Source organism: Arachis hypogaea, chromosome 12 (assembly GCF_003086295.3).
Source record: "Arachis hypogaea cultivar Tifrunner chromosome 12, arahy.Tifrunner.gnm2.J5K5, whole genome shotgun sequence".
NCBI classification, from domain to species: domain Eukaryota; kingdom Viridiplantae; phylum Streptophyta; class Magnoliopsida; order Fabales; family Fabaceae; genus Arachis; species Arachis hypogaea.
In genome coordinates, this window is record NC_092047.1 from 7,893,080 (window position 1) to 7,911,389 (window position 18,310).

At 36.5% G+C, this 18,310-nt stretch overlaps 2 protein-coding genes across 2 annotated transcripts; one reads left to right on the plus strand and one right to left on the minus strand.

The window, feature by feature from the left end:
• The first annotated feature begins 8,464 nt into the window (after nt 1-8,464).
• LOC112729594 (uncharacterized) lies at nt 8,465-8,878 on the plus strand. Its single transcript, XM_025779764.1, has one exon. It carries the CDS (start codon nt 8,465-8,467, stop codon nt 8,876-8,878), a length of 414 nt encoding a protein of 137 aa, XP_025635549.1.
• Nucleotides 8,879-10,208: 1,330 nt separating this feature from the next.
• Nucleotides 10,209-15,247, minus strand: LOC112726656 (inactive TPR repeat-containing thioredoxin TTL3). Its single transcript, XM_025776137.3, has 8 exons — nt 14,846-15,247; nt 12,909-14,573; nt 11,983-12,178; nt 11,703-11,887; nt 11,276-11,609; nt 10,971-11,172; nt 10,750-10,856; nt 10,209-10,662 (listed from the first exon to the last, which is right to left on the minus strand). Exons 2-8 carry the CDS (start codon nt 13,640-13,642, stop codon nt 10,507-10,509), a joined length of 1,914 nt encoding a protein of 637 aa, XP_025631922.1. The 5' UTR covers nt 13,643-14,573; nt 14,846-15,247; the 3' UTR covers nt 10,209-10,506.
• Nucleotides 15,248-18,310: the final 3,063 nt, after the last annotated feature.

Below are 18,310 nucleotides of genomic sequence, written 5' to 3' on the forward strand. Positions count from 1 at the left end.
CAACATGAGAATTAGCAAGGATCAATCCCATTAAATCATCCTCTTACTAGGTAAAGAAAAGTCAAATGAGCTATATCAATCCAAGTCCATAAGTCCTAACTCTCCACTAGTCCAATTAGTGAGAACTAGAGTTAATGGCTCCCAATCATCAATCACTTGGACATTAGTAACTCAAGAGTTCCTAAGTTACCTTCCCAAGTCAAGAGGAACAAAAATCTAACTCACTACTAAAAGGAGCATTTTAACAAACACATAGAAGGCAATAAAGGCAAACATTATTAATTGTAAGAATTGAAGGAATCTACAACTACAAAAGCAAGAGATTAACAATAGAAAGGCAAAACAATTATGAAACAACAAAGAACTTACCAATTGCATTGAAGAAGAAATGTAGATCTACAAAAGAAAGTTCATAAGCTACAACTAACAATACAAAGGAATTACAAGAGAAGTAGAATGCTACAACTACAAGAGAACAATTAAGGATGAAAGAGGAAAATTAAGAGAGAAGAAGAAGAAGTAAATCTAGATCTAAACCTAATCCTAATTCTAATTCTAGAGAGAAGTGAGAGCTTCTCTCTCTAAAACTACTTCTAAACTAATCCTAATGTGAATGAATGTGAAAAAGGTGAAAAGATCCCCCTTTCCTTCAATCCTTGGTCCTTTAAAGCACTTCTGGCGCCAAAGTTGGTTGCAACTGGGCCCCACAGCTCCTCAGAATTCGCTGGGCACGTTTTCTATTTAAAAATCATGTGCATCCATCGACGCGTACGCGTACATTGCGCGTGCTCATCCCTTGAGTTTTTGCGATCCACGCATGTGCGTAGAGTGCGCATGCGCATGGATGAAAGTATCCAAATCTTTGGCTTTTTCATGTGTTCTCCACTTTGCATGCTTTCCTCTTCACTCCTTTGATCCATTCTTAGCCTTTTCAATCTGAAATCACTATCAAACACATCAAGGCATCTAGTGGAATCAAAGAAAGATTAAAGTCATCAAATTAAAGATCTAAAAGCATGTTTTCACATTTAGGCACAAATTAAGGGAGAATCACAAAACCATGCTATTTCATTGAATAAATGTGAGGAAAGGTTATCAAAATACTCTAAATTCAACACAAGATAAATCCTACAAATAGGGTTTATCAACCTCCACACACTTAAATCAAGCATGTCCTCATGCTTGAACCAAGAGAAAGACAAAGGATATCAACATTTATTCAATGTAAACTAACTAAATGCAACCTACCTATATGCAACTATCTACATGAATGCAATTGCTTGGTCAAAATAAATCAATTTCCAAGAAGCATATATGCACAAGGGCTAAGGACTAGCAAGTCTAATCCACAATTGAATTGAGTTATTAAATATTTTTATAAACTTGCAAGAAAAGAGATTATCATAGGTGAAAACATGTAATTGAGCAATCGAACCATCTCTGGATGTGTTTGCACTCTATTCGCTCAAGTATTTAGGGTTGATTCACTCAATTCTCCCCTAATCATACTTTCCAAGATTTATTTTTCATCTAACAATCAACATTTATTCCGTGCATGCATACAATTATCCTGAGGTCTTTTCTTTAGGTTGTAATGGGGTTAGGGTCAAGGTAGGATGCATATTTGGTCAAGTGGACTTGAGATTTGAATCTTTGACAAGTTTAAACTTCCCACCTAACCTATGACAACCTATACAATTAAGTTCTAGCCTAACTACCAATTTTTCACTTTTTCACATACTCATGCATTCTCTTTTTATCACAACTCATATGCATTGATTTTATTGAGTTTCACTTTGCTTTGGGACATTTTGTCCCCTTTTTATTTCTTTCTTTTTCTATATATTTTTTTCTTTTTTTTTCTTTTAATATATATATATATATATATATTTTTCCTTTCTTTTCGTTTTTTTCTTTTTTTTTCTTTTTGCAATAAAGTATATACAAGAGCATCAATGCATAAGGTTTTACATTTGATTAATACATGAGCATGTACCCAATTCCCAGTATTTACAACAAAGATACAAAACTACCTTTTTATTCACCCAATGTCCCAAGTTTTCCCACACTTGAATGATACACATACACTAGCCTAAGCCAATCAAAGATCCAAATAAGGACATTTATTGTTTTCCGGTTTACGGCTTGTAATGTGCTAAAATGAAGAACATGTGGGTTAATCGTAGGCTCAAATTGGCTAACAATGGAAGATAAAAGGTAAGGCTTTTTGGGCAAGTGAGCTAAATAAAATGATGACTTCAATCATATAAATGCATGAATACACAAAATAATGGACATAAAGAATCAAACAAATCAAAGATCACAATCATAGAAAGAGAATAATGCACACAAGAAGAAAAATAAGTGGTTATTATAAGATGTAACCACGCCGTTAGACTCAAATCTCACAAGCTTGTGTTCTTAGCTCAAAACATGTCCCACAAAATATATATAATTCAAGCAAGTTCTATGAAGAGTTTTCACTCAAATCAATTGAAGTGCCCTATAGATAATTTCTCAAAAAATTTTATTATTTTGACTAAGCTTATTATGTATATATATATATGCAAAAATAAGAAAAATGCTAATAAAAAATCCTAAAACCTAAAAATGAAATGCAAAAGTGTTGGGATTAGAAATTTGTCACCCGAAATCACCGATTGGTCGGACGACCTCCCCACACTTAAAAGTTTGCACCGTCCTCGGTGCACTCAAAGATGAGCAAGGGGATATGGCGACTTTCCGAGTTGCTACCTTCAGCTGGTAGGTTAACCGGTTGCTGCGTGTTCTTTCTTCCGCTTCTGTTATTGCTTATGATGACTCATCCTAAAAATAGAAGGTAAGATAGTAAGAAAGATAAATGCAAAAGTAAGGAAGCATACATTGTTGGAATGAGGTAAATCACTAGAACTGAGTGAGTGAATTAGTGTGACATTAAGAAAGATTAGGTATGTGAATTCTAAATTAGGCGCCTTTTAGAACACATATTAGCATAAAAAGTTATGTCACAAAAGAAGCATGCACTTCACTTATCCTAGTGTGCTTGAAATGCTCTAAACTTGAGGGGTAAAACAAGCATTAAAGAAGCATGAGAGCATTCAAGCCATAAACATATGGATGCATATAATAATGAAACATAATGCATTAAGATAAATGCACAACACCCATCAAGAAATTGTCTAGTCAAAGAAAAGGATTCAAATCACATGGTGGCTAGCTACAACATGTAATTCACGAAGAGTTACAAGCTCGAAGGCAATTCTCATCACTTGGTATTCTCGAAAGGTAAGCATGAAGAGCTCAAAACCAAGTAGCAAAATATAACCTCAAAAAGAACATCCAACAATGAACATCTAAAAACATTGATGCTAAAATAGCATTTAGGAAATAAGAGGCAGCAATGTATAGTAGACAAAATCTATAATCCAACACTGATAATGAGAACAAGAAAATGAAATGAAAACTAAACTAAGTACTTAACTAACTAGCCTAAGAATTGGTTATAGATAGTGTTTGGAAGTGTTGGATGAGTGGTAGGAGAGGGGAAGAAGAAAGGAGAAGGAAAGAAATGGAAAGAGGAGAAGAAAAGAAGTGGAGTGAAGTAAGGGCATCCATGCGTACGCGCACATGGCGCGTGCGCGCGGATGGTGGTGCAATGGACGCGACGCGTACGCGTGCATGGCAAACCAGAGAAGGGACACGTACGCGTCAGGTACGCGTCCGCGCAGGTCGATTTGTGCTTCAGGCATAACGTTGGCGCAGTGTGGGCACAACTCTCTGGAAAATGGCTGGAAGGTGGGATTTTGGGATCCACGCGTACGCGCACATGGCGCGTGCGCGTGGATTGGCGAAAATTCTTGATGCACGCGTACGCGTGAGGGGCGCGTACGCGTGGATGGTGCTTTGTTTTCAAAATTTTTCTATGTTTTTGCACCAATCCAAGCATTCTAAACCTCCAAACAGCTACCAAAATACCATAAAATCTTATTTAACATACTAAACTACTAACTAAACTCAACAAATCAATCAAAATATGAATTTAAACTAATTCTACCAATATTTATAAAAGGAAAAAAATGAAAAGAATTTACCATGGTGGGGTGTCTCCCACCTAACACTTTTATTTATTGTCCTTAAGTTGGACTTATGGGGAACTCCAATCAAGGTGGCTTGTGCTTGAATCCATCTTTGAACATCCACCAATGCTTGAATCTTTAATAAGCTCTATTCTTTAAGGATAATAACTCCAAGCATTGATGGAGTTCTTCACAAGCTTGGGGCTCCCAAAATTGATTCTTCTTGTGCGATCTGGGATCCCACACTTTATTTTCACACCCATCTTGAAGTTGCCTATCATTGATCCATGTGGGTGGTAGGCATGATGAATTCTCAATGAAGTGACCAAACATTCTCCTAGACCCAAGCGATTTAGCTCTATACCAACCTTTACTATTAAGCTTTGAACATGTCACCATAATGAACCTTGATTTACAATGCCAACCACTAACTATCTCCCTCTTGCTTTTAAATTCACAAATATTTCTAAGTTGACCATCCGTCTTAAGCAAACCATATTCAAGTGGGATAATAAAGCTTAGAGATAAGAGATTTACCCACTCGAATGAGAGAATGGATGGTGATGTGTTGGAGGGAGGTGTCTCCAATGTCCTTGCAAGCTCTACTCCCTTATGTTCTTTCTTGACCACCTTCACATCTTCACAAACTTCTTCAATTTCAATTCTTTGTTCATCAATTTCATCTAACTTTTCTCCGTCACTCAAATCATATATGGGAGGAAGAGAAAAATCTACCTCCACATTGCTTTCTATCTCTTTGGGAGAGGGTTCTTCAAACTCAAAGGATTCACCACCAAGAAGATTGGATGCATGATCTTCATCTCCAAGGGAACTCAATTCTTGCTCCATTCCTTCCAAGTCTTTATTCAACAATTGTCTTGGAGGTTGTGCACTCTCCTCCTCAACATCAAATTCAATCTTCTTGGATAGGTTCTCTTCAACTCTAGGTTTCCAAGGAGGTTCCGCATCTTCTAAGTCTTCAACCACTTCTTCCTCTTCTTCAATAAGCATAGGCTCCTCCAACTGCTCTAACACAACATAGCACTCCTCCTTCTTCACCGAAGTTTTCAATCTCTCCTTCATGCTATGCTCTTCCTTGGATTCTTCACATGTAGCTATAGGAGTTCCTTGAATATTCAAGCATTGGGAGGCTAATCGGCTTACTACCTCGGTCAAGGTAGCCACAAATTGTTGCACATCTCTTTTCATTTCATCTTGCCCTTGAAGAAGAACACCAAGGGTTTCATCCATTAGAGATTGGGGTGGATAGGAGAGTTCATTGTTTTGGAGAAAGGGTCCATGATAGGAAAGTGGTTCTTCTTGGTAAGGGTGTGGAGGTGGTGGTTCTTAGGAGTATTGATATTGGAATGGTAGTGGTTCTATGTATGGCTCATATGGTTCAAAAGGTGGTTGGTATGGTGGGTAAGGATCATGGTCATATGGAAGTGTTTGGTGAAAAGAGGCTTGTGAGTATGGTTGAGGGCTATGTTGAGGACATGGCTCATAGGCATATGGTGGTGGTTCTTGAAAGTCACAAGGAGATTCACCATAGCCATTGGATTGATATGCGTCATAGAATGGCTCTTGTTCATAGTTGATTGGTGGAGGTTGTTGCCATGAGGATTGATCATATGCATATGGCTCCTCCCACCTTTGGTTGTCCCATCCTTGATACATCTCTTCATTGTAATCTCCATTTCCTACAACATAGTTTTAATCAGACTCATAGCCAAAGTGAGAATTCATGATGAAAAGAGAAAATAAGAAACAAAATCTAATGGAAAACAAGAGAAACAAAATTCTATAACTAGCAAATAAAGCAAAAAGCAAGATATTCACATTATTTACATATATACAATAACCAATAACATAACACCATTGCAATTCTCCGGCAATGGCGCCATTTTGATGAATGGGATTTTTGACGGTTTAGAATTTCACAATTGAAATCTCGTCGAAGTATAACTTCTAAACCAATCAATAATCTTTTCATACAAACATTTGTTTGTCACAAGTAACAAACCCCTAAAATTATAAACCGAAGTATTTAAACCTCGGGTCGTTCTCCCTAGGAATTGCGATAAAGTGTCTTGTTATTGGTTGAAGGTATGTTTTGGAGTTTTTGGAATAAGAAGCAAGAAATGTAAATGGAAAAGAAAATAAACTAATAGCTAAAAAGGTCTTGGCAAGGTTTGGTGGTCAAAAATCTTTATCCCTATCACTAACCATAACATGAGAATTGGCAAGGATCAATCCCATTAAATCATCCTCTAACTAGGTAAAGGAAAGTCAAATGAGCTATATCAATCCAAGTCCATAAGTCCTAACTCTCCACTAATCCAATTAGTGAGAACTAGAGTTAATGGCTCCCAATCATCAATCACTTGGACATTAGTAACTCAAGAGTTCCTAAGTTACCTTCCCAAGTCAAGAGGAACAAAAATCTAACTCACTACTAAAAGGAGCATTTTAACAAACACATAGAAGGCAATAAAGGCAAACATTATTAATTGTAAGAATTGAAGGAATCTACAACTACAAAAGCAAGAGATTAACAATAGAAAGGCAAAACAATTATGAAACAACAAAGAACTTACCAATTGTATTGAAGAAGAAATGTAGATCTACAAAAGAAAGTTCATAAGCTACAACTAACAATACAAAGGAATTACAAGAGAAGTAGAATGCTACAACTACAAGAGAACAATTAAGGATGAAAGAGGAAAATTAAGAGAGAAGAAGAAGAAGTAAATCTAGATCTAAACCTAATCCTAAATCTAATTCTAGAGAGAAGTGAGAGCTTCTCTCTCTAAAACTACTTCTAAACTAATCCTAATGTGAATAAATGTGAAAAAGGTGAAAAGATCCCCCTTCCCTTCAATTCTTGGTCCTTTAAAGCACTTCGGGCGCCAAAGTTGGTTGCAACTGGGCCCCACAGCTCCTCAGAATTCGCTGGGCACGTTTTCTATTTAAAAATCATGTGCGGCCATCGACGCGTACGTGTACATTGCGCGTGCGCGTCCCTTGAGTTTTCGCGATCCACGCGTGCGCGTGGAGTGCGCGTGCGCGTGGATGAATGTATCTAAATCTTTGGCTTTTTCATGTGTTCTCCACTTTGCATGCTTTCCTCTTCATTCCTTTGATCCATTCCTAGCCTTTTCAATCTGAAATCACTATCAAACACATCAAGGCATCTACTGAAATCAAAGGAAGATTAAAGTCATCAAATTAAAGATCTAAAAGCATGTTTTCACACTTAGGCACAAATTAAGGGAGAATCACAAAACCATGCTATTTCATTAAATAAATGTGAAGAAAGGTTATCAAAATGCTCTAAATTCAACACAAGATAAACCCTACAAATGGGGTTTATCAGACATGCGTGGCAGTTACACCATGGCTTGATCTTGGAGGTGAAGAGGAGGAAGGAAAAGATGAAAAAGAAGACTGTGAAAGTGAAGAAGGAGAATGTGAATGTTAGGGTTATGCGAGATATGATGAAAATTGGGAAAGAACAGTGTCGTTTTCGAACAAATGGGTCATGGATCATTTTGTCCCCTGTTAGAGTTGTCAGGGATCATTTTGTCCGCTGTTAGAGTTGTCAGGAACCATTTTGTCTTCCATTAGAGTTGACGGAGTCAAGGATTTAAGTGACTGACGAAATTAATTGTTAGGAACCAATCGAGTAATTAATTTTAGTTGAAAACTAAATTGTTTGGTTCGAAATTATGGTTAAATACTCTAAATAAAACGAGTGCTAAATTTCCTTTTTTTCAACTTCTTTTCATTAGCCTTTTGATTAAGCGCACTCTTGCAATCAAAACAAGTTCAACTCTTGTAAACAAACAAAAACATACTTTGGTTGCTCAGATTGGTTTTGTGTCGTGTAGCACCTCTTCCTAATAACCTAGCTAGTCGCTATACTTACAAAGCCAAATGCAATTAAGCAATTTTCACCACAAAAATGTTTATTAAACCGTCCAATCCATGACAAATGCTAGTTGACAAAGGTGGTGAATACAAGTAATAAAAAAGAATAGCTATATTTGCACATTAAAAGTTTAGGTTTATATTACTAATAAACACGATTTAAAGGTGAAAATTAAGTTTATTGAAGTGAAAAGCCACGCTAAAAATCTAAAAATGGTTAAATTTGTATCGAAATAGTATAGTGAAAATGAAAGATAAGATTGGACGATTCATACAATGAGATATTCACTTCGATCTCCACCAAGCACAAACATTGTCCATTACTACATCTCTAGTGGTTCTCTATCCATATATGTACACACAAGCACACACAAAATGGTTCATCAATGAACTATATATAAATACAAAACAGCATTTACATATCAATCTTAAGCAAAGCATTAGATAGATATCAATCAATGGCTGATAATAAGGAAGGAGGGATTGTGAAGAAGGGCGACGAGGAAGGCCTAAAGATGGCCGTTTCGTTGCTGCAAGAGTATGAACTTCCGGCAGGGCTTCTCCCACTTCAAGATGTGGTGGAAGTAGGGTATGTGAAGAGCACAGGGTACATGTGGATAGTGCAGAAGAAGAAGGTGGAGCATGAGTTCAAGATGGTGAAGAAGCTAGTGAGCTATGACTCAGAGATCACAGGGTTCATATCAAAGAAGAAGATCAAGAAACTCAAGGGTGTGAAGGCCAAAGAGCTTATGCTGTGGCCACCAGTGAGTGAGATCAGTGTTGATGATCCACCAACTGGGAAGATCCACTTCAAGAGCCTTGCCGGAATCACCAAGACTTTCCCGGTTGAGGCCTTTGCCGCCGGCCAGTAATAGTATATGAAAAATAAGTCATCTTGTCGCTGTTATTCAACTTTCATTACATTAAAGCCAACATTTGCATGCTTGGCATAGAATAAGCAGATAAATGCTTTCATTTGCCTACTACTTTACCTGGTGTTGTTGGATTTGATTCAGCTATATTATATGAAGGTTTTTATGGTTTTGTTTTATTATTATTATTATTATTATTATTATTATTATTCTTTCATGCAAGTATTTAAACTTCAACAACAATAACAACAACAACAAAGCCTTGTTCCACTAGGTGGGGTCGATTACATGGATCAAACGACACCATTGATCTCTATCATGTCTAGAGAGAGACCCATTCACATATAGATCTCATTTGATCACTCCATTGATGGTCTTTCTAGGTCTTTCTCTGTCTTTCATCCCTTATCCATCTTCTATCTCATCCACCCTCCTAATTGGGTGTTCTGTCGGTCTTCTTTTCACATGTCCAAACCACCTAAGATGCAATTCTACCATCTTTTCTACAATAGGTGCTACTCCAACTCTCTCTCTCATATCTTCGTTCCTTATTCTATCGAATTACGTATGACCATTCTTCCATCTCAATATCTTCGTCTCTGCCACACTTAACTTATGTTCAAGCTTCCCTTTGGCCGCTTAACACTCTATACTATAAAGCATAATCAGTCTGATAGTAGTGCGATATAATTTATCTTTAAGTTTTAAAGATACTTTTTTGTCACATATAAAACCAGACGCATTTCACCATTTTGACCAATCTGCTTGGATCTTATGATTTACATTATGTTCAATATCTCCATTATCCCATATGATGCACCCAAGAGCCAAGATACTTAAAACTTTTAACTTTTCGTAGAATATTTTCTCCAATTTTCACCTCTTTATTAAGGTTTTCCTTTCGGCGACCAAACTTCTATTCCATATATTCCGTCTTGCTATAGCTTATGCACAGACCATACACTTTTAGAACTTCTCTCCATAAATCTAACTTCTTATTTAGGTCTTAATTAGAAATTTGAAACGAACTTGAAAGATTGTAGTTGTTTATCCAAGCACCGGTTCTTAATTTTTATTTTTTTATTTTTTTGTATTTTGGTCTCTACACAGGATCTTAATTTTGATTATGACCCGAGAAGAAAATACTGTAATATCATTTCAAACATAATGGGAGAAATGAGAGTCTTAACCAATACTGTACAATTTAATTCAGAATCAAACAACAAAATAAAAAACTATTGAGAGAAGGAAGAAGGAAAGGGGTTTTTTTTTTTTGGGGGGGGGGGGGGGGGAGGGGGTATATAGAACCGTCGCCTTTGGATTTAATACATTGGAGAAAGAAAATAAGAACCAAATTAGTTGAGGGAAGGAAAAAGATATACATAGATGATTTCAAGATGTTAACTAACATTTATCTCTGAGGTTTGCCTGCCTAAGGTGCTGTGAATTTTTTTGCCTTTTTAGTTGACCAAAGCAATGTTGAAAAAAAAAATGTTACTCATTTGTATGCATGAGAGAGAGTTGAACTTCCTAAATTTGGACTATTGTTGGTGTAATCTTAGAGCACCTTCTTCAATTCCATGTTGTGAAAAAAAAATGCGAAATAATAAATATGAATCCTAAAAATGTTAGAGACTACTATTTTTCCTGACTGAGTCCTCTAACAACTGGTGGATTGGCCGGATCATTTCCTTCACCTTCACCCCATTTTTATATATTTTGAAAGTTGGAACAATTCTAATGTTTTCAGCTTTTGCTATTGATAGACACTCTTCAACATCCACCTGCAATGGAATGCCAATGAGAATTTAGACCAATGTGAAAATTGTATCTTAGAATACTCATGAAGAGTCACTTCTTGCATTGCTTACCCTAATAAACTTGACAGATGGATATCTAACACACAATGTATTTACGAATGGAGATATTTCTTCACATAGTTCATTTGATGCCACTTTGAAATGAACTACCGAAACACCTGAATATTGAGATTTTCCTTATAAGTACATTAATTGAAGCAAGAAAAATGCTGAACCAACATTGTTAAGAACTTTTTAAAAAATTGCATATATACATAGGGTATTGAATTTACCAGCAGAAGCAATAGCTGCCTTGAATTTATCTAGTGCCAAGATTTCTTCGACTTCAACTCCAAACTTGGTAGCATATACCGCTTCACGAGATTTTTCCAATGCTAGTTTAGCCTGGCGAAGAAATTCAGCAACTTCACTGTCTTCGGGGAGTTCACACCTTAAAGTCTCGTAATCTTTAACAACTTCCGCCCATCTTTCAAGCTGTAGAAAGGTCATGCATATTAACAAGGGACAATGAAGAAGTTCAAGAGAAAAAGATAACAATAGAAATACTGAGGCAGATGCACAATGCAAGTGATTTCACCTTTGCATTTGATGCAGCTCTGCGGAAAAGTGCCTTGGTGTAATTTGGTTGAATGAGAAGAGCTTGGTTGCAATCTTGAACAGATTGTTCCCATAGTCCAAGTTTAGACCAACAAATAGCTCTATTGCAATATAGAACATAGTTGAAACAGTCATATTTGAGGCCTTCGCCATAAGCAGAACATGCTTGAGAGAACTTGCCAGAGCTGAAAAGATCATTCCCCCTTGATCGAGCTCTTGCAACCATTTTTACAGTATTAACAATCCTGGCAACTTCAACATTACTGTGATCTAACAGGCTAGCCTTTTCTGCTGCAGCAACAGCAGTCTCAAACCTGCAACAAGCTAACAACCCATCATTTGTTTCTTGAATCGCAGAGTTAAATGTTCTTTCTAGTCATGGATTTGGAATCTTAAGATTTTTTTACCTTCCCAAGGCCATCTCAACCTGTGCAGAGACAAAAGGCACGTAGGCTTCACCAAGCATGCCAAAAAACTTGGTTTGAGAGTAGGCCAGGGGACAACCTTCCACCTTGGGAATGTTTGAAAGTGTGGATTCCGCATCCTCAAACAGATGAAGCTTCAAATAAGCTTCTGCTTTACAAGCAACAAGCTAAGTAGTAATCTAATAAGTTAGGAATCGGAAGCAATGTGTATCAATTTCGAAAATATGGAATTTTATGCTCATTTTATTGATCAAGAGCCTACCAGAGGTGAGAAGTCTGCTCCAACCGCAATGGCCGCCTCTGATTCCCTAAGTACTCCCTTCCAATCACCAACCTTTCGTGCATCTTCACATCGGTTTAGATGCTTCTTTAAGAACATCAGTGTTTGCTCTTCATATTGATCCACCTTTAGCCCAGATAGAGAGAGGTGAAGCTGTGAGTTTTCTACCTGCCCAAAGCTACATAAGTTCCAAATCAATCAAGATGAAGAGAAACATCAAATCTACAACTTATAAAGCCATAAAAAATATGAAAATTTCTAAATTAGAACGGAAATTTTATCACATAAGCATCAAAAATTTTATTTGAACCCATATTTTAGACCCCATTTTTGACATACAGAGATCAATGTAACTGAAATAAGTCATGATTTCAGTTACATTTATAATGAACGTGGTAATGTAACTGAAATCTCCAATCATTGCATGATTCACACATTTTCCCATAGCCTATACACTAATGATGCAACTGAAATCTTCATTTATGAACACATAACTCTCCAAGTGTCTCAATGATGCTAAAAAATCAGTGCACCAGTTACACACTATATAAACAGTATAACACTATACCAAGAAAAAAGGAAAACAGAAATTTTAAAAATTAATAAAATCTATATGACTATCATTTTCAAAGGTTTGAAGATTGAACCATCAAGGTGATTGATTACTCTTCATAAACAAAAGCCCGATCATAAAAGAAGACAATAACACAATGTCATTGCATCCTTTCATCACAGACAACAAGGAAGTCTTATCCTACTTGATTTGAAATTAATCACATAAATCAGACAAGTCTGTCTCAAGTCAAATCATAGTCAAGCTCAAACCATTAACATCAAATTCATCATCAGTTCATCACACATAACAAATATCAAGAAGACAACACAACAATTTTGAATTTTATATATACCGCAAATATAGAGAAGCAAGCCTCTTATGCGCCCTGGCATAACCAGGGTCCAAACTCACAGCCTCATCACACTCCTTTGCGGCCTCTCCCAGCCTCCCCAACGCTGTAAGCGCCGCGGCACGGTTACTCCGGCACGCCGCATTGCCCGGTGACGCCGCAACAGCACGATCATACATTGCCAGAGCATCCACGAAGTTCCCATTCCTATAAAACTCATTCCCTAACCTCTTCAATTCTTCAGCATCACAACAACCGTTGGTGCTGTTCCCATGCTTGGCGCCCCCACCACCTCGCACGATGCTGCCGCGGCCATAGTTCACGGCGCCGGAGCCGAGAACATCTGGCCGGCTCGGCCCGCGCGTGGGTAGAGCAACCGGTTTGGGAGATTTTCCGGCAGGGAAGATGTTCCCGCCGGGAGAAAGGTTCGGGCTGGTGTTTGAGCTTCCTCCGGAGTAGATTAACGGAGCTCCGGCCGAAACAGTTCTCCGGTGACCTGGTTTGGAGCTCCTCGGGGGCGCCGGGACGGATCGGACGGCGTCGTGTGCTCCGGCGAGGTCGCCGGAGAAGTTGGCTGGGTTAGTAGGGGCACGGGGTGGATTCTTGGTTCTGGCGGCGGAGGTGGTGGTGAGTTTGAGAGGGGAAGGTCGTAGATCGAGGTTGGTAGAATCAGGCTTGTTCATGGTGCGGTCGCAACACACAGAATCTAAACCCCGTTGGTGTATAGCCTTAGACATTTTTTCTTTATTTTATTATTATTATTATTTATAGAATGAGAAATGAGAATGGAGATGGTGTTATTGTTTTTACAGTGGAGTGTGTAGTGGCTGGTCACCACTATTGGGAAGAAGAAGAAGAAGAAGAAGAAGGAGGAGGAGGAGGAGGAGGAGGAGGAGGAGGAGGAGGGAAGGGCAAATTCGTGAAAGAGAAAGGAGGGGACAATGGTTTGAGTTTAGGATGCCATGACATGAAGGCTGAAGCTACGGTGACAAGAGAAAGATAGTAGTCAAGGAAAGGGTAAACTCGTCTTTCCATCTTTCCAATGGATGAAAATTATTTTGCTAGATATTAAATGCGAATCAAATTAAGTTTTTACTATAAGTTCACCTAGCATTGTAATAGATTTCGAAAAAAAAAAAAAATGTGTAGCCAACACCTCTTCCTGCTAGTTATTTCACAAAACAGCCAACTTTATCCTAAAATACTGATTTAATAAATAAAATGCGATTTAAATGAAAAAGATGTTGATTTAAATTAACAAAATTATGATTTACCCTACTTACGTTTATTTAATTGATCTTGTTTGCAGTTTAATTAATAGCTAGTTATAATTGACTGATATTGTAATTGGTTATTTAATATAATTAGAGTAAATAGTTATTTTTTATTGTAAAAAATTCAAACGTTGATAAAATTGACTATAAAAAATTGACATTAAAGTTATATTTATGTAAGATATATTTTGTTCGACAAAAATAACTAATCTATAAATTTTTATTGATAATTTTGTAAATATTGTTCGTTTTTCATCTTCCTTTATCTTCAAACCCAATCTTTATTCCTAATAATATAACTGCCACTTTCGCTTCTTCTCCTTTTATTTTCCATTCTTTTCCACCACTACAACCACCAAAATTTGAAAATGGTTATCTAGTACCATTTACAATGCTGAAAATTGAACAAATTGAATGAACAATTAATTGAAATGAGAAAAAATTAAAAGAATTGAAAGCACAGGAGATGAAAAAGAAAAACACCTTAACATAGACGTGGTCATTAAACTCGAAAAGAATCTCATCTATCATAGTTTGACAGTAATGACATTTAGCCTTCAAAACGTTACTGTTTTCAATTTTTTTACTGTAACATTATACTCGCTCAGAAAATTGGCAACTCAAATAAAACAATTATTAAATAAAAAAAAATGGAGAATGACTAACTTCGTTACCGCTCCTTTGTAGCGCGCAGGCCATTTGGCCCGGGTCTCGTTTGACGAAATGCGATTTCCGACGAAACAGAGGTCTTCAGGGTTAGTGGTGAATGAGGAACCCTTGGACTTCTTTGACTTAGAAACGGTGTCGTTTGTGTGTTTGGGTTGGGATGTTTTTCTCTTATCCATCTCGGATGAGTAAGACAAAAAAGAGAATGATGGAGTGAGTAGGTGGGGAAGGAAATGGAGAAGTAGTGGTGTTGGAGTTGGTTATAGTCAAAGAAAAAGGGAGGGTGAGGGGGGTGGAGGGATGGTGGTGATGGAAGAGGGTTGTAGTGGCGGAGAAAGGTGGAGGGTAGAGACAAAGGAAGAGGGAGCGGCAATTATATTATTAGGGTTAGGGATTGGATTTGGAGATGAAGGGAGATGAAAGGTAAGGGATATTTACGGAATTATCAATAAAAATTTAAAGATTGGTCATTTTTATCGAACAAATTGTATCTTATATGGGTATAACTTTAGTTTTAATATTTCATGGTTAATTTTATCAGCGTCCGAATTTTTTATAGTAAAAAATAGTTATTTACTTAGTATAATTATTTTAAAAATTAATTTAATTCATATTTATTATTTATTAAATTATTTTGACTTGTTAAAACTTACAAAAAAAATTTAAATAATTTATATAATTTTTTGGATTAAGTACTGTTTTCGTCCCTAAGGTCTGGAGTGAAAATCAAATTCGTTCCCGACCTTTTTTGTTATTAAAATCATCCTTAACGTTACAAAACATTATAAAATCATCCTTTTATCCATAAACAACGTTTTTTCGGACAAAATTACCCTTAAACAAAAAAAATTATTAAAAAAGAAAAACCACCCCACCCCTTATCCCCATCCCTCCCACCTAAATCAGAAAACAAAAAGAAAATAAACAAAAGACACATAACAAAAGAAGACAGAAACAGAGAAGAAGAAGAAAGAAAAGGAAAGGAAGAAGAAAGAGGTGACAGCGGGAAAGAGTGTGGCCGCCACCATGCTTTCGCCGTTGTATCGTGACTATAGAGAAAGAGAGATAAAACGAGAAGATGAGAGAGAGAATGAGAGAAGAGAGGAAGGTGCAGAGGTTGGGAAGGTGGAGAGCAGAGAGTGGTTGAATTGATAGAAGCGTCTTCGAGTTCGTCGTCTTCATCTTCGAATCCCCCGACATGGCGGCACTGTGACGTGTTCTGGGAAGGGAGAGGCGACGCTTGTAATGGTTTTTGGCTTTCGACAGACGGTGATCTTGGGTGGCAGTTGGAAGGAAGAGGAAGAAGAATAGGAAGAAGAAAGAGAGGCGCACTGAGGGCGGCGGCGGCCAGAGGTTGATTATGGCAGTAGGTTCCCGCACCGCACCGTCACTTCCTTCCTCCTCTTTCTATTCTTCATTTTTTTATTGTTTTTATTTTTGAAGAATTTGAATGTTTTTTTATTTTTTTTTATTTCTATCGTTGTTGATTTTGGATCTGAGGTTACGGTGATGATTGTTAAATTGTTGTTAAATCTAAAATTTCTGTTAATTTATTTTGTGGATGTTGTTGCTGTTGATTCATTTTGATTTTGGTGTTACTGAAAGTGTGTTGTTGTTGCTGAATTTGTTGAATTTGTTATTGAATTTGTTGTTGAATTTAGTTGCTGTTGTTGCTTAATTTGTTTGTTAACTTGAACAAAAATTTGTTGTTAATGGAGTTTGATGAGAGAGAAAATGGGGGTTGATGTAGAGAGAGAAAGATAGGTGAAAAAAGAAGCTTCGGTTGGGAGTTTGAGTTTATTGGGTTGTTGGAAAAAAAACAAAGTTTGGGTCTTTGATTGGAGGAAGAAATGGGTTGGGAGGATTGATGGAGAAAGAGAGGGATAATAAAGCCGCTGCAAATGGGTTGGGAGGATGATGAATAAAGTTAATTTATTTTATAATTTATTTTTTACAAGGGTAAATTTGTCTTTTTAGAGCAAAAATGATGATTTTAAAGCGTTTTTAAACATTGATGATGATTCTAATAAGAAAAAAAGGTCGGATATGATTTTGATTTTCATCCCAGACCTTAAGGATGAAAACAGTACTTAACCCTAATTTTTTACTACTTCGTGGATATTAATATTATTGTATGTTATAAATAACATTCTATTTTAATATTTTATAGAACGATTATAACAACAAACTTATTGTAATTTCTTTGATAGTTAAATATCGTTATAGAACATTTGAAGAAATAATTTTAAGATTTGAAGTAAAAGATTATACTCAATATTAGAGGTGTTTGTAATGTGGTTTGAGTTGGTTTTAATAAAATTAAAGATTCATTCGATCTGAATACTAATTTTATTTGCAGTATAGTTTAGATTGAATGAAACGATTTTTTAGAAAAAATATAAATAAACAATATATACTATGTCTGTGAACAAAGATTTAAAAAAAAAGGTAAATTTAAATTTTTAATTAATTAAATAATTATTAACAGATTTTATGAGAGAAGAGAGTAGTGTTCCTTTTTTTTATTCATCTACTCTTTCTTCTCCTCTCACTTAATCCTTAAACCCTTTTTTCCTTTTCTTTCTTTTTCAGTCCAATGGGTCGTTCTCTCCTCTTTTTACTCGCAGCATTTCTCGCCGTCTTTGTCTCCGCCGTCCAAGACTCCGACGGAAAAATTATCCGCCTTCCTTTCGAAGCTTTTAAATTCTTTAAAGCGCTTTTCGACGACAGCAACAACGTGGAGGAAGGAACTCGTTGGGCCATTTTAATCGCTGGTTCTAATGGCTACTGGAATTATAGACATCAGGTATTGTTATTTTTATACTCCCATTCTTTCAAGCTTCAATTTTTTTTTCTTATGTTTTTCTTTCCTCAATGCTTTCCCTTGTTAGTATTTTGTTCCTTCTTTGTTTGACTGTTTAGTATGAAATTGATGAACTATTATTGGATGTTCATTTTATTAGGTATGTGGATAGTTATTTTTTATTCTAAAGTGGATGTTTATTTAATTTGGATTGAATTTAAGTAGATATAATAAAATTTGATGAATGTTCATTTTACTAGGTATTGGATGGTTATAATAAAAAGCTCGGGAACGCTGAAACTGGCTAGTGAAAGAGGGACCGATGGCGCATTGAGGGTTTAGGGAGAGGTAAGTCGTCCATAAAATAGTATGTAAAGTAGTGTTCAGAGTACTAAAAATAGTGTTATCAAAATAGAGTTCAGAAAATAGAATTAACAGCAGAGTATCAATCTTTCAGTAGCAGTAGGAGACACAAGCTTAAGCATCAGAGTCCTCTTCTTCAGTGTCCAGTATATCTTCCTCTGATAGTTCTTGATCCTCATCAAGTGAATTAAGGTTCGGTCGTGAGACTTTATTAGAGATTTCTCATATTGGAGTGTCAGTTTTCGTATTTTTTTTGCTAAATTTGACCATCTATTTAGTCATACTTATAAATTCTTGAA

Excerpts from the sequence above, each read along its gene's own strand:
- LOC112729594 (XM_025779764.1), top strand. The coding sequence starts at position 8,465 with ATGGCTGATAATAAGGAAGGAGGGATTGTGAAGAAGGGCGACGAGGAA.
- LOC112726656 (XM_025776137.3), bottom strand. The coding sequence starts at position 13,642 with ATGTCTAAGGCTATACACCAACGGGGTTTAGATTCTGTGTGTTGCGAC. Across the intron at positions 12,179-12,908 it reads CTTGCTTCTCTATATTTGCG|CTTTGGGCAGGTAGAAAACT; the intron begins GTATATATAAAA and ends GAACTTATGTAG. Across the intron at positions 11,888-11,982 it reads GAGCAGACTTCTCACCTCTG|CTTGTTGCTTGTAAAGCAGA; the intron begins GTAGGCTCTTGA and ends ATTACTACTTAG.